Source organism: Oryzias melastigma, linkage group LG18, assembly GCF_002922805.2.
Source record: "Oryzias melastigma strain HK-1 linkage group LG18, ASM292280v2, whole genome shotgun sequence".
NCBI classification, from domain to species: Eukaryota; Metazoa; Chordata; class Actinopteri; order Beloniformes; family Adrianichthyidae; genus Oryzias; species Oryzias melastigma.
The window spans coordinates 16,405,348-16,418,031 of NC_050529.1; the positions used below are offsets into that span (position 1 = coordinate 16,405,348).

A 12,684-nucleotide genomic window follows, 5' to 3' on the forward strand; every position below is an offset into this window, starting at 1 on the left:
TTTGATGAGTTTAAGAGTATGTTGGGAGGCAAAATTTTCACTTCAAAGGGTAACCAAACAGGGAAGTTGGAAGCTGACTCCACCCACAGCCGAAATTTGAAAATCCAGTCATAGGGGCGGGGCTTGGGGGCTGGGCTGTTATCATTACTGGAGCTGCTAATAATGATGTCAAACTTCTGAAACTTACAGGGTTCGACCAATCACAAAATGTAACTGCAATATCTCCATTCAACCTGTAGGGGGCAGCACACAGATGGGTTTTGCCTTTATTTTCAAGAATTAAGCTATTTTATTTTAATTTGTCAAAAATGTGAGAGTAACCATCAGACGGTGCTTTTAAAGCCCAATTTATAGAGATCAACAGCCAAAAAAAATTGATTTAGGGTTTGGTCACCCTTTAAGGTGAAGTAGGAACGAGGAATTACGACCAAAAAAATGGTTCCTGCAGTCCAGAAATAAATTGTACAATTTTGTGATTTCTTTCCCCTAAAAACTGAACATGGACTCTCCGCTTTTGTTTTTTTTCCATCCAGATGTTGATCAGCCTCTGGAGCAACACGTCATCATTTACAACCCGTTAGCGTGGAACATCACCACTGTGGTGAACCTCACCGTCAAGCTTGCGGGCGCGGCCGTCTTCGATGACGAAGGACAGCCAGTTCCTGCGCAGGTGAGTCCTGACCGACACAAACCCTTCGATAAAAGAAAAAATGAGATTGGTTGTAAAGACAATGTCCTCTCCACTGAAGATTCAACGGTCGGCGCAGTCCAACGTGTCATACGACCTTTTCGTGGTGGTGAAGCTGGGTGGCCTGCAGCACAGGAAGTACCTGATCCGGTTCTCTGGGAAGTCTGCCCACACGTACGAAGGAAAGACGGTTGTTTTTGAGCGGCGCAGAGTGAAGGACTGGACGAGAACCGGAAGGCTGCGTCTGCCTGTTCTGAACCAGTGCTACAAACTGATGTTTGACCAGGAAACCAACCTGCTGCACAGCATCACTCACCTGTACAGGTCAGCCGGAGGACTCGGCGGTTGATTTAAAGAGCCACTCTGATGAGGAAAGTTGAGGTTTTCTTCAAATTGAGGATCTGATGTTGGCGGTACAAATCACGCAAATCTTCAAAATCAATTTCAAAGGTGTTTTGAAAAGGACGCTACCCTGACATCTTGACCAAATCCAAGTCCCCAGTTGGTCAAAGTTCAGCTGCTTTAACTTTTGGCGTGTACGCAAACAATTTGTACGTTGAGTCTAAGAACAGACTTTAAAAACTGTGTGAAAGCAAGGGTTTTGAAGCCTAAAACTTGCATTTATGTGCTTTTGCATAGACTTCAATTAAAGTGGACACTCGAATGCGAGTTTCCGAGCCTGGTGAGAAACTTATCAAGAACCAAATTTCTAATGAACTCCTGCTGCCATGCAGAAACTATGTCCTAGCCTTTAAATTTTGGCTAGAAAAGGCATAACTGGAAGAGCACTGGGAACACTTTTACAACAGATCAAAAGATGATTAGAGTCTGACTTTAAAGACTTTAATATTTGCTTCCACAGTCCAACAAAACGCCGAGTGAGGATGACACAGGATTTCTGGGAGTACCTCGCCAATGGAGACGTGAACGCGGGACCCATCTCTGATAACTACATCTTCAGCGCCAACGGTTCCGCTGTGAGAGCTTACCAAGCAGTGGAAATGCAGATAATCCCCGGACAGATCGTCACTGAGATTAGACAGTACTTCTACAGGTTAGTAAAAACATTAATTCAGGTTCAGTTTGCTTCCTTCTACTGTCTTTTCATTCTCTTCTAGAGGAGAAAATGACTCGGACTACGCCTACTTCATCACCACTGTCGTCCCAGAGTTTTCCAGCCTTCCCTGTCACAGACTGCAGCAGACGTACTCTCTGGGACCCCTCCAGCTCAACACAGAGGTGGTGCTGAGGACCAGCACCTCTCTGAAGAACAACAAGACCCTGTACACAGACGACAACGGCTTCCAGATGATGAAGAGAACCTACAGGAAGTTCCAGAACAACACTTTAGCAAGAGTGGGTTTCTGAGAAAAACAAGCGTATTCTCATGATATGTTCGGAAACACGCGTTTCAGCAACCGCTTCTAATGAAAAGTCTGAAAGTGCATTCACACCGGCATCGTGTGGTGCGTTCAAGAACGCTCTGTACTCGGTTTTATGATTGCGCGTCCAGCCGGTGGTGTTCACACTGGACAAGGAGGTGTTTTGAAAAGCAGCGCTGCGTTTGTTCGATGTTCAACCCATTGAACTTTGAGCGTGTGATCAAAAACGTCCGATTTGTATGTAGAGGTTGCGACCAGACTTAAAAACGTGTGCAGCTAAACGCGATTTGGAGCGGAGGCCCGAAATTCTGGTCTGCACACATTTGCATAGCCTGAACACGATTGGATGGTAGCTATATGTAAGTTTTAAGTCAACTTTTGGGCTCTGGCGCTTTCGCGCTTTGACCAATCAGGGACTCCGATTTAGTAGTTGTGTTTGGGTAGCATTTTTTTTTTATAAAACACGAAAGTGCCAACGTTTAAAAATTGATCATAAAGGAGAAATGAATAAGGGATGGAATTCTTTCAGACAAAGTCTTTCAAATATCAGAACAGAGCTGTGAAAGAAAAACAAGATTTTCACTGCTTCAACATTTCAGACCAAATCTCTTCAAACTGTGAGGACATGCGAGAGAGATGAGGAATATGCTTTCCATCAAAGTCATTTTGACAGGTGACCTTTGACCCTAAACCTCCATCAAAGTCATTTTGACAGGTGACCTTTGACCCCAAACCCTCCATCAGTCATTTTGAATTTTGAATTTTGTATACGCCTGCAGCATACCCATTAGAAAAAAATGTACATGAACATCTTCGCTCTATGACACGAGTCAAAGTCAAGGCCCTCTGGGTAATTTTGTCCGGCCCTCCAGATCCTTTTATTTTATTGTTATTAATGGCCTGATGTTATCTTGCGCTCATTTCAAACTTCTAACAAAATATATTTTTATGGAGGGTAACATATTGAAAGCTATTTAAGGTGTAAGTTGGTTTATTCTGGAACAATATTCCTGCCTTTTTATTATTCATAATTATGTTAAAAAGTTACGGTTTGAAAGTTTTAAAAATTTACATTGTGCTAGCGTTTTGGACTATTTTAAGATTTTTTTAGGCGATTTTGGAATCTAGCTAATATTTCAGCTACATGCTAATTTAGGCTTTTTCTAGTTTTTTTTCCATTTTGGAGTTTAGCTATTTTTTCATCAACATGCTAACTGTTTTGGCTAATTTAGGCTTTTTTTATTTATTTTTTTTAGTTTTTTTAGGCTAATTTGGTATTTAGCTAATATTTTAGCTGGCTACCACCTTTAGCGTTTTGAACTATTAATTTCAGCATTTTCAGCTGCCAAATTTAGCTTACAGCATTCACATTAGCATTATCATAGGTAACGCTATATATCTAGTTCATAATTATGTTAAAAAGTTACAGTTTTAAAAATGTAGTTTTATAGTGTTCAATAAATCTTTATTCTGTTTTTTCCCGCGACCTGAAGTGTGTTTTGGATTTTGGCCCCTTGTGCGACAGAGTTTGACACCCCTGCTCTATGGGCTCATTGAGTGTCTACGATGAGCAGACCCCCACAGACAGCCCGTATCCACACATAAGTGCAGTTGTGACTAAGGTACTAGAATGTTGTCATGATTTTAATGTGTGCATTCCAGAATTACTTCCCCATGGTTCGGACGGCCTCCATCAAGGATGAACTGAGTGGACTGGTCCTTCTTAGCGACAGAGCTCATGGAGTATCCAGTCAAGCCAACGGACAACTAGAGGTACTTACAAATACATTTTTATACTCACTCATCCATCCATCAGTTGAAATTCTATTGCTTTGCCAGTAACAGTAATAGATTTTCAAGAACTTAGGAAAAGATTGGTGGATCACGATCAGTGCATGTTTTTCCTCTGAGGTCATGCTCCATCGGAGGCTCTGGAACAACCAACCGTGGAACCTCGGCTACAACCTGACCCTGAATGACAGCTCTGTGGTGAGGCCCAGTCTGTGGATGCTGCTGGGATCTGTGAATGCAACCTCCAGATTACACCAGAGGGAGGCAGTAGAGCTGCAGCACAGGCCCATCGTCATGCCCATCGACAACCCTCGTAAGACATGCTCTTACTCGGACTTTAACATTTCACTACCCAAAAAACAACAGAAAATGTCTTTAATTCTGCTGCTTATTACCTTGGTACGGAACCCCTAAAGGGAAAGAGTTAAAAAAAAGAAAAATTAAAGAAAAAAATGTTTTTTTTTCTAAAAATACTTAGGGACTCTGTAGAAAAAATTAAGTTAAAAAATATAGTTCTGCTTACTAACCAGAAATTTATTTTTATGAAAATTAAAGTTAAAAAAAAGAGAAAAAATTGATTAGCAACTGTTTTTTTTTAACTACTTAAATTTTTGCCAAAACGAATTTCTGGTTTGTAACCAGTTGCACACCAGATAGTAACTGTATTTTTTTCTAAAAATTTAATAAAATAAAATGTTTTGCTTACCAATTGATCCGCACTTGTTACCATCCAGATTTTTTTGTTGTTTGTTTTGCTTCTTAAATTTTTACCAAAACAAAGTTCTGATTTGTAACCAGTGCACACCAGATAGTCACGTTATTTTTTTTTCTAAAAATTGAATAAAAAAAATGTTGTGGTTTCTAACTGATTCGCACCAGTTACTATCCACAATTTTTTTTTTCTTTTGTTAGTTAAAATTTTTACCAAAATAAAATTCCGGTTAGTAGCCAGTGCACACCAGATAGTAGCTGTATTTTTTTTTCTAAAAATTGAATTGGTTACTATCTGGTGTGCATCCAGAAATGTTTTTTTTTATTATTTCAATTTTTTCTTTTAATCTATTTTTTTCTTTAGTTTCTCTTTAGGAGCTCTGTACCTTGGGGAGTAATACACAATATTTTTAAAAACATGTTTTCTAAATGTTTCCCATCGTTTGATAGAACAGGCAGCTAAAGGGGTTAAAAGACATAAAGTTTTCTCAGAAACTTCCCCTTTCCTGCTTTCTCAGGGAAACCCTGGCAGGAGAAAACCAGTTGTGGTTCTCCGGTACATCCGGTAGTTTTCCCGCCTAATCTCCACCTTCTCAGCCTCAGCGTCCTCGGATGGAATTACAGCTCCAACCACAGCATCCACCTCAGCCACATACTCTCAGGTGAGCTGTGAGGGAAAATACTAGAACCTCATAACGGTTGATCTAATTGATCTGATCCCCGTCACCTTTTTAGGTAAAGGCGCTCCACCAGAACCCGACTACGATCGAGTTCTGCTGAGAATAATGCATCTATATGAAGAGGGAGAGGATCCGGAACTCTCAAAGCCAGTCACCATAAACATAAAGGTACGGACGAATACATGATGTGTTTGTTTGTTTGTTTTTTTGACTGTTGGTTCATTTCCTGGATGAACAGGAAGTTCTGCGGGGCATGGGGGAGGTGATGATCCTGGAGGAGCGTTCTCTAACAGGAACCTGGGAGAACGCCAGTCTGAAGAGGTGGAAGTGGAAAACCGCAAATGATCATGAAAAAAGTGAGGAAAAAACAACAAAAATAATGTTTTTATGGTTATATTGAAGTGACATATTTCTCCTTTTATCTTCTTTTAGAGAAAGAATCTCATCAAGGACATAAAGATTTCATTTTGACCATCTCACCTAAAGAAATCCGAACCTTTTTTGTCCACTTCAGCTCCAGAAACCTCGCTTGAGCTTCATCTTTTCTTCTGTGAAGATCATCACTGTTGAATCACCTAAGACATCTTTACTTTATTGCAGATCATGCTTTTATTTTTGAAATTGATTGTAAATTTAAAAAAATAAAGTGATTTTTTTTTGTCATACTTTCTCCAAACTATTTTTCTTTCTTATAAACTATATTTCTTTCACATGGTAAACACTGTTTATTACAAATGTGGATGTTATTCACAAATATATCACTAAACCAACTTATATGAAAGCAGAAATATTCATTTTAGCTGGTTTTCGGTTTGCTTACACAAGATTAGTATTAAAAATAAATTAAAAAAAAAAGTCATTTAGTTCTACCGCAATTATTATTGAAAAACCACCTTTGTCACAGTTCAGGTATGATAATTTATGTTTTTTATACTTTTGGTGTTAAGTTAATATATCATTTCTAATATTACATCACATTAAGGTTAAAAAAGTTGAAAGAAAAACTACAAAAAACAATAATAAACACTGAGAGGCGTAGCGCTAAAGATGCTAAACGTTAGCAGCTACACTATCACAAAAATAACTTCAAAATAATAAAATTACTGCTACAACGGCCAAGTAAAGCCAAACATTTGGCTTAAAACATAAACACAGTCACATTTCCTGGTATAAAAAGAACAATTATTACGTATAGACAACTTGAGACTGGATGTGTACTGTAGGAAGTAAACTAGTCTCTAAAAATACATTTTAAGTATAAAGTTTTCGTACAGATTAGTAAGCATATTCCTGTGTGGAATAAGAACAATTTCCTTCTGGGCTTTCAAAGTTAATTTTACTTTTTTGTTTGTTTTGTTTTTGTCCATTTTGGGTAGCAGCTGTCAAAAAATCAAAATAAAAGGAAAAAAAACAAAAAGAAAAATAAATAAAACTTAAAAATAACTAAATAAATAAATAATTGTGTTTGAATTTGACCAAATGGGTTCTCTGGGGTTATAAAAGAGTACGTTTTGCTAAAGGCTTTATAATATTTCTCCCTTTTTCTGAATTTCTGTTGAAATCTAAATGAATTAAGATGTGCTAATTGTAATAATTTAAATTCTGAAGTTTATAGGGTCGGAGCTTTCTTGCAGGATTAATTTAAATTAGATTAAAAATAGATTTTTATTCGTTTTTTCAACATAATGTGTTTTCAACTTTCAAGCTAGGCTGCAGTTCTCCAACTTGGCCACTAGGGGCGCCTGGCGGAGACAGACGAACCTAATTCCTGGACCAAACCCGAACATTTCCGGAACAAATACCCATATGCAGACGTTTAATTGGGCGGATTTAGTCTTTCCCTGGATCACCTGACGGATTAACAATGACCTCCAGCCGCACAGGAGCGATATCCGGTTAGATTCCTGCTAAGATGAGCAGTGGAGGTGTGAGTACTGGTTCTGGTGTTTCTGTCTGTCTGTTTCCTCCCTCATGTTTTATCATCTTACCATAATAAGGGGAGTGACTGGGAACAATGGGAATGCTGGATGCTGGGAGGAGGCGTTGCTAGGATACAGGGAGGATGCTGATGTCTCCCAGAAGACACAGTGATGCAGATTGATGTGATTGGTTTTGCTTCATGTCTGCAGAAGCGAGACAGGGAGCAGAAGAGGAAACTGCAGCAATTTCTGAATGATTTGGCTTTGCTTGGATCATTACAGGTCTGCTCCGCCCCGTTTATACACACACTTTATTCAGAGTCAGTTCATCAGTGCGTTTGCTGCTGTGGTTACTCCTCAGGGTTTTAAATACTTCCAGCCGTGGCTCAGAGGGAAAGAGGAGTTACTGCTGACCGTCGTCAACGAGGATCTGGTTAGTTTAGAGAAAACTGAGGAAGTATAATTTATGGCATGACTACGGTGGCCCTAAAGTACACAATTAAAAGAGCAAAACAGCTTAAAAAACAAAAAACATTGCATTTTAAACATCAAAATGACATTTCGGGAACCATAACAAAAATAAAAATAAATAAATTAAACAAAATAAAAATGAAGCATTTTGGAAAACAAAAGTAGTTTCCAGAAATCAAAATAAAATGTTAAAAAATGTCCAAAGCCACTATTTCAATATCAAATCTCTGCAAAAAAAGTAAAATACTCACTAGATTGGTATATAAATCAAGATACATTGCATTTGAACATTTTTTAGAAAATAAAAAGTCAAAAATATCATGAGATTTTGAAACATATATGTAAGATATTTTCAAATAAAATTATCTGAAGTGCACAATTAACAGAGCAAAACAGCTTAAAAAACAAAAGAAAAACCTTACATTTTAAACATCAAAAGGACATTTCAGGAACCATAACAAAAATAAAAATAAATAAATAAAACTAAATAAAAATGAAGGATTTTGGAAAACAAAAGTATTTTCCAGAAATCAAAATTAAATGTTAAAAAATGTCCAAATCCACTATTTCAATATCAAATCTCTGCAAAAAAGTAAAAGATGCATTTGAACATTTTTTTAGAAAATAAAAAGTCAAAAAAAAAAATCATGAGATTTTGAAAAATATATTTTTAATTTGTACATTTTTTAAACATCTTTTAATTTTTTGGGGTAATTTAAAAAAAATTTAAAATTAATTAAAAAAATAGATGTAAGATACTTTTCAAGCTTAATTTTCTTTTCTTTTTTTTTAGTCTCTGTAAAATGTTCATACTTTTTAGGTTTTCACTTCAAGAAATCTGTCATTTGCCATTGAAAAAAAAAGTAGTGAGCATGGTGTCCAAATTACTTATTACTATTTTTTATTTTGTTTTAGTAGTTAAGAGATCATGGAGGGAATTCGGACAGAGTCAATAAGAAACCAGTAAAATAGGTACTACTACTTTGTGTTGACATTTGTCCATCATTACAAGCACAAAGTCATTTGGCATGAAGTGACACCAGTTATATCTAGTATACTAATCATAAAACTTTTATTAGTATGTGGAAATTAAAGACACGTTTAAAATAAAATAATGCATCAAAAGTCAAATGTCATAATCAGCGACGTCCCATAGTACCTACCTTTTCTGGTCACTTGTTATGTTTCCTTTTAAACATAATTTTAATTTCTGGAAATTATTTTCTTTTTTTATGTGTTTACTTTCTTGAATTTTTGCTATGATTTCTAAAATTCAATGTAGTTGTTTTATTATTAGTTTTGCCTTAATAATGATCGTTAAAAAGTTTTTGCGCGAGTCGATGTGATTTGTACTTCAGGGCCACCGTACCTTGACTTCCACCCTCTTTTTGCAGAGTTGTCGCTCTCCTGGATTTGTGGTGTCCAGAGCCTCCTCACGCTCCTCCTCCTCCTCCAGCAGCTTGAACAGCAGTGACGTCTCTCCCAGCAGCAGCTCCCCCAGCCTGGCCAGCAGGAGCAGCTCCCCCTTACCTGGAGATCCTGAGGGGCCACAAGACCCCCAGTCTCACCAGCACCCCAAGAAACACCCTCAGACTTCCAGGTGACTAACACGACTGTGTAGCAGTTGGATCCCACCGCCGCCACCAGTGTAGCCGGCTTTCTGGGGTTTGGTGTCGGTAAGGTGGAGTGTCAAGTTTAAAATAAGGAAGCACAGAGATGGACTAATCATTCAAATACCCAGAAACCATTGGTCACTTCATGTCATGTAGGATAAAAATGTTAATATTGATAAATTGAGGTGGCTTTTCAAAATAAAATGCAGCTACATTTTCTGGTTAAAGTGCACCATTATTTAGATTAAAACAGAAATTAAACAGGAAGTGATGAACTTATAAAAAATATTTGCAGAGCAGTTTTTAATTTTAATGAAATAAGCAATCTATATGGATTATGATAATATAGACGTTTCAATGTAATTTGTTTCATAACCTTTCAGAATAAAGTAAAAACAACAGGAACACAAGAGCCTTTTTCTTTAGTAAAACTACAATCTGATCAAGCTGATATCATGAATCTCAAAAGTAATATTATACATATATGTATATATATATTATTTTACTTATTTATTTTGTTATTTATTTACGTTTTGGACACAAAAAGAAAAAAATGACAGAATAGAATGAATGTTCTCGTTTTAGTTGTGACATTTTCTTCCAAAAGTAAAAAAAAAAAAATATATATATATATATATATAAAATGTAAAAAATTACTAAAACTTCAACAATTCTTGTGTATGTTTTAAAGTTGTTTCTAACAATTAATCTAAAAATATATATTAAAGCACCATTATGTAATCATCACCTTGAGCTACAAATTTGTAACAACTTCTTTAACTTTTTTTTTTAGTTCAAGTGAACTATGTAAAATATTGTGGAAAAATATATATTTTTTAAAAATATAAAGTTAGAAATCTGTTAATTTTAAGGAGCTTGATAAATAAATAAGTACTTTTTTCATTTTTTCCTGTTCTCATTATTATCTATTTTTAGGATAAAATGTAAAATTTGTAATTCTAAAGATAAATACACCAAAGATTTAGGTAAAAAATGTTCTGGAATATAATCTCAAAGCCTATTCTCATATAATCTCAAAGCCTATTCTCAAAAAAAGCTTGTTTTTGTAAACAAAAAATCATCAGGCGGAGAAAAGCGTACTGTCATTTCTAAACATTTAAAATTTTGATTTTATTTTGAAATTCTTTGTTAAATTTGCTGTTACATGTATCCTCAGTTCATTATTTTAAATTTGAAGCAAAAAATAAATAAATAAAAATGAGAAGCTATTTTTCCTGCTATTTTTTATGATTCTTATATGACTAAATAAAAAAAGAGTAAAAGTGATCATTTTTCAACAAAGAATAATTTGCATTTACATAAAACATCAAAGTGAGTCACTTTTTTAATCCTTTAAAAAATGAAAGCTGCTTTTATTTTGAAAACCTACCTACAAATAGGCAAAAATCTAATAAATAGACCAAATGATTTGTTTTTATAGAGCTTTTTTGCTGCATTTAGAAACATTTAGACTTAAATACGAGCAAAAGATTTATCAGTAAAAAACACATTATTTCTGTTTTCCCAGAGAATCCAGTGAAGAGCATCTACTTCCTGCATCTCCCAGTGAAAGAGAAATAGCCGTACCAGTAAGTTCAGTCGAGACGAATCGTTCTTTTCTTTGTTTTTTGTTTTGTTTTAAGTGGATTAGATCCATTTCTTTCCTTCTTCCAGGAGGTGAACTGCACTCTGTTTCTATTGGCTGGCTATGTCAAATATGGACGCCCCTACGCTTGGATTCGCTCCAACCACGAGCGCCTGGTCAACATCGGCGGCACCGACTCGATGGTTAAGGACACGCCCATGAAGCTCAAGTCCATCACAGACTGGCAGACTCGAGGTATGAAGACGATGTGTGAATCAAGATCATCAGATAAACCACCTGCAGATGTGTGTGATGAAGACTGACTGTCTGCAGGTGTTACCAAAATAAATGACCTCTGGTCTTGGTGTTTGATTCCCAGGCATCCGCGTGTGGGACATGGTCAGTGAGCTGGTTAGTCTTTGCACCGTTCCCTCCCCGTCCAACCCCTTTGCGCTGGACATGCGCTACGTCAAAAGCCTCCCCCTGCCCGACCGCTTCTTCGTGACGGGAGCTCTGATGAGCTTCCTGGAGACGTACGTGGTGTACGGGGACCGAGACCAGCTGCACTACGACAAAGGTGAGTCTGTGTGTCAGCAGGTGGCGCCGTTGAGTTGCACGGTTTACTGACTGTGAAACTCTCGTTCTAGTGGTGGAGGAGGTGAAGCCTCTGAGGCGTCTGCATGTCCAATCGCTGCTGGAGCTGCGGCGACTCGGCAACCCCACGACGAACGACTCTTCCAGATGAAATTCTACCCATCCCCCACATAAAATCTTAGGCTATATCCGAATTCTTTCACTAATTGTGTCGTGTCCGATCTACAATCCCAAAATCCAGTGCCCTAGAAATTTCCTTAAGTTTCTGCAAAAAACTAGTGTCCATCAATGCTTGGCGAAATTATTGGCGAAAATAGACCACAATGCATTGCGTCTAAATGATTCATCATTTTACAAAATGTATGTTAGGCTATGTCTGAATTCCCTCCATAACTAATAACTACAAAAAAACTATAAAGCGTGGGACCATCTAGTACCCTGGATTTTAAAAGCATTTTGGACACTATGTATGGAGTCTTGAAAGAGCCAAAATGAAATAAATATATACACCATTAAATAAATAAATAAATGTGTCATTAATTATTTCATATTAAATGTATTTATTTCAATTTGGCTCTTTTAACCTACAAGGGACAGTGAAATAAATAAATATGTCATTAAATACTTAAATGTTCCATTTTAATATTTTAATGCCACATTTATTTCAACATTTATTTATTTATTGCCACTTTTAAGTAATTAATGACACATTTATTTATTTATTTAATGGTGTACATATTTATTTCAATTTGGCTCTTTCCAGACTCCATAACTATGTTCACTTCTTTTTATTTATTTATTTTTTATTTTATTCAAAATTAAAAATCTTACTATGACGTCACCAATTTCACAAAGCGAAAACCTAATCAATGCAAGTGTTTTACAACTATTTACGAATCTACATTGATTTTTTTTTACGCAATGCGTTGTGGTCCATATTCCTTAATCTGGCAAGCAGAGAATTCTGGGAAATTTCTAGGGCACGCAATTTTAGAATTGTAGGCTATGTTAGAATTCCTTCCCTACTCTCTATGTAGTGCGTTCGCCATTTTCTAGTGGTGTCCAAATCTACAATTCCAAAATCAAGCGCACTAGAAATTTCCCAGAAGTCTTTGCAAAAACCAGTGTAAATCAATGCTAACTACATAAGCGAATATAGACCCCATTAGATTCCAGTCGAAAAATGTTTGCGAAAAAAGTGTTTAAATATAATTTTTTAATAAACCATCCACATTTTCATCATCAGAACA

General features: G+C 36.5%; 2 protein-coding genes across 3 annotated transcripts in view; both read left to right on the forward strand.

Annotated features, from left to right (window-relative positions):
• Window positions 1-5,917, forward strand: part of man2b2 (mannosidase, alpha, class 2B, member 2) — a 12,538-nt gene extending 6,621 nt beyond the window's left edge. The window contains exons 10-19 of the mRNA XM_024288689.2: window positions 534-670; window positions 750-1,012; window positions 1,551-1,742; window positions 1,807-2,044; window positions 3,733-3,843; window positions 3,982-4,174; window positions 5,091-5,234; window positions 5,308-5,420; window positions 5,491-5,608; window positions 5,685-5,917. Coding sequence (XP_024144457.1) covers window positions 534-670; window positions 750-1,012; window positions 1,551-1,742; window positions 1,807-2,044; window positions 3,733-3,843; window positions 3,982-4,174; window positions 5,091-5,234; window positions 5,308-5,420; window positions 5,491-5,608; window positions 5,685-5,785 — 1,610 coding nt within the window. The 3' untranslated portion in view covers window positions 5,786-5,917. The remainder of the gene's footprint in view (window positions 1-533; window positions 671-749; window positions 1,013-1,550; window positions 1,743-1,806; window positions 2,045-3,732; window positions 3,844-3,981; window positions 4,175-5,090; window positions 5,235-5,307; window positions 5,421-5,490; window positions 5,609-5,684) is intronic.
• A 1,076-nt stretch (window positions 5,918-6,993) lies between these two features.
• Window positions 6,994-11,628, forward strand: si:dkey-19b23.7. Of its 2 annotated transcripts, XM_024288238.2 has the most exons (8): window positions 6,994-7,179; window positions 7,382-7,453; window positions 7,533-7,604; window positions 9,037-9,242; window positions 10,784-10,844; window positions 10,930-11,095; window positions 11,220-11,417; window positions 11,488-11,628. In XM_024288238.2, exons 1-8 carry the CDS (start codon window positions 7,165-7,167, stop codon window positions 11,583-11,585), a joined length of 888 nt encoding a protein of 295 aa, XP_024144006.1. In that variant the 5' UTR covers window positions 6,994-7,164; the 3' UTR covers window positions 11,586-11,628. The 2 variants fall into 2 exon arrangements, with proteins under 2 accessions (XP_024144006.1, XP_036072601.1); XM_036216708.1 differs by lacking the exon at window positions 6,994-7,179 and having other exon boundaries at window positions 7,191-7,453.
• Window positions 11,629-12,684: the final 1,056 nt, after the last annotated feature.

What these genes read in the sequence shown, in the direction of transcription:
- si:dkey-19b23.7 (XM_036216708.1), top strand. Translation starts at nt 7,343, where the DNA reads ATGCAGATTGATGTGATTGGTTTTGCTTCATGTCTGCAGAAGCGAGAC. An exon ending in CTTTGCTTGGATCATTACAG is followed by an intron (nt 7,454 to 7,532) that starts GTCTGCTCCGCC and finishes GTTACTCCTCAG; the next exon opens with GGTTTTAAATACTTCCAGCC. An exon ending in AAAGAGAAATAGCCGTACCA is followed by an intron (nt 10,845 to 10,929) that starts GTAAGTTCAGTC and finishes TCCTTCTTCCAG; the next exon opens with GAGGTGAACTGCACTCTGTT.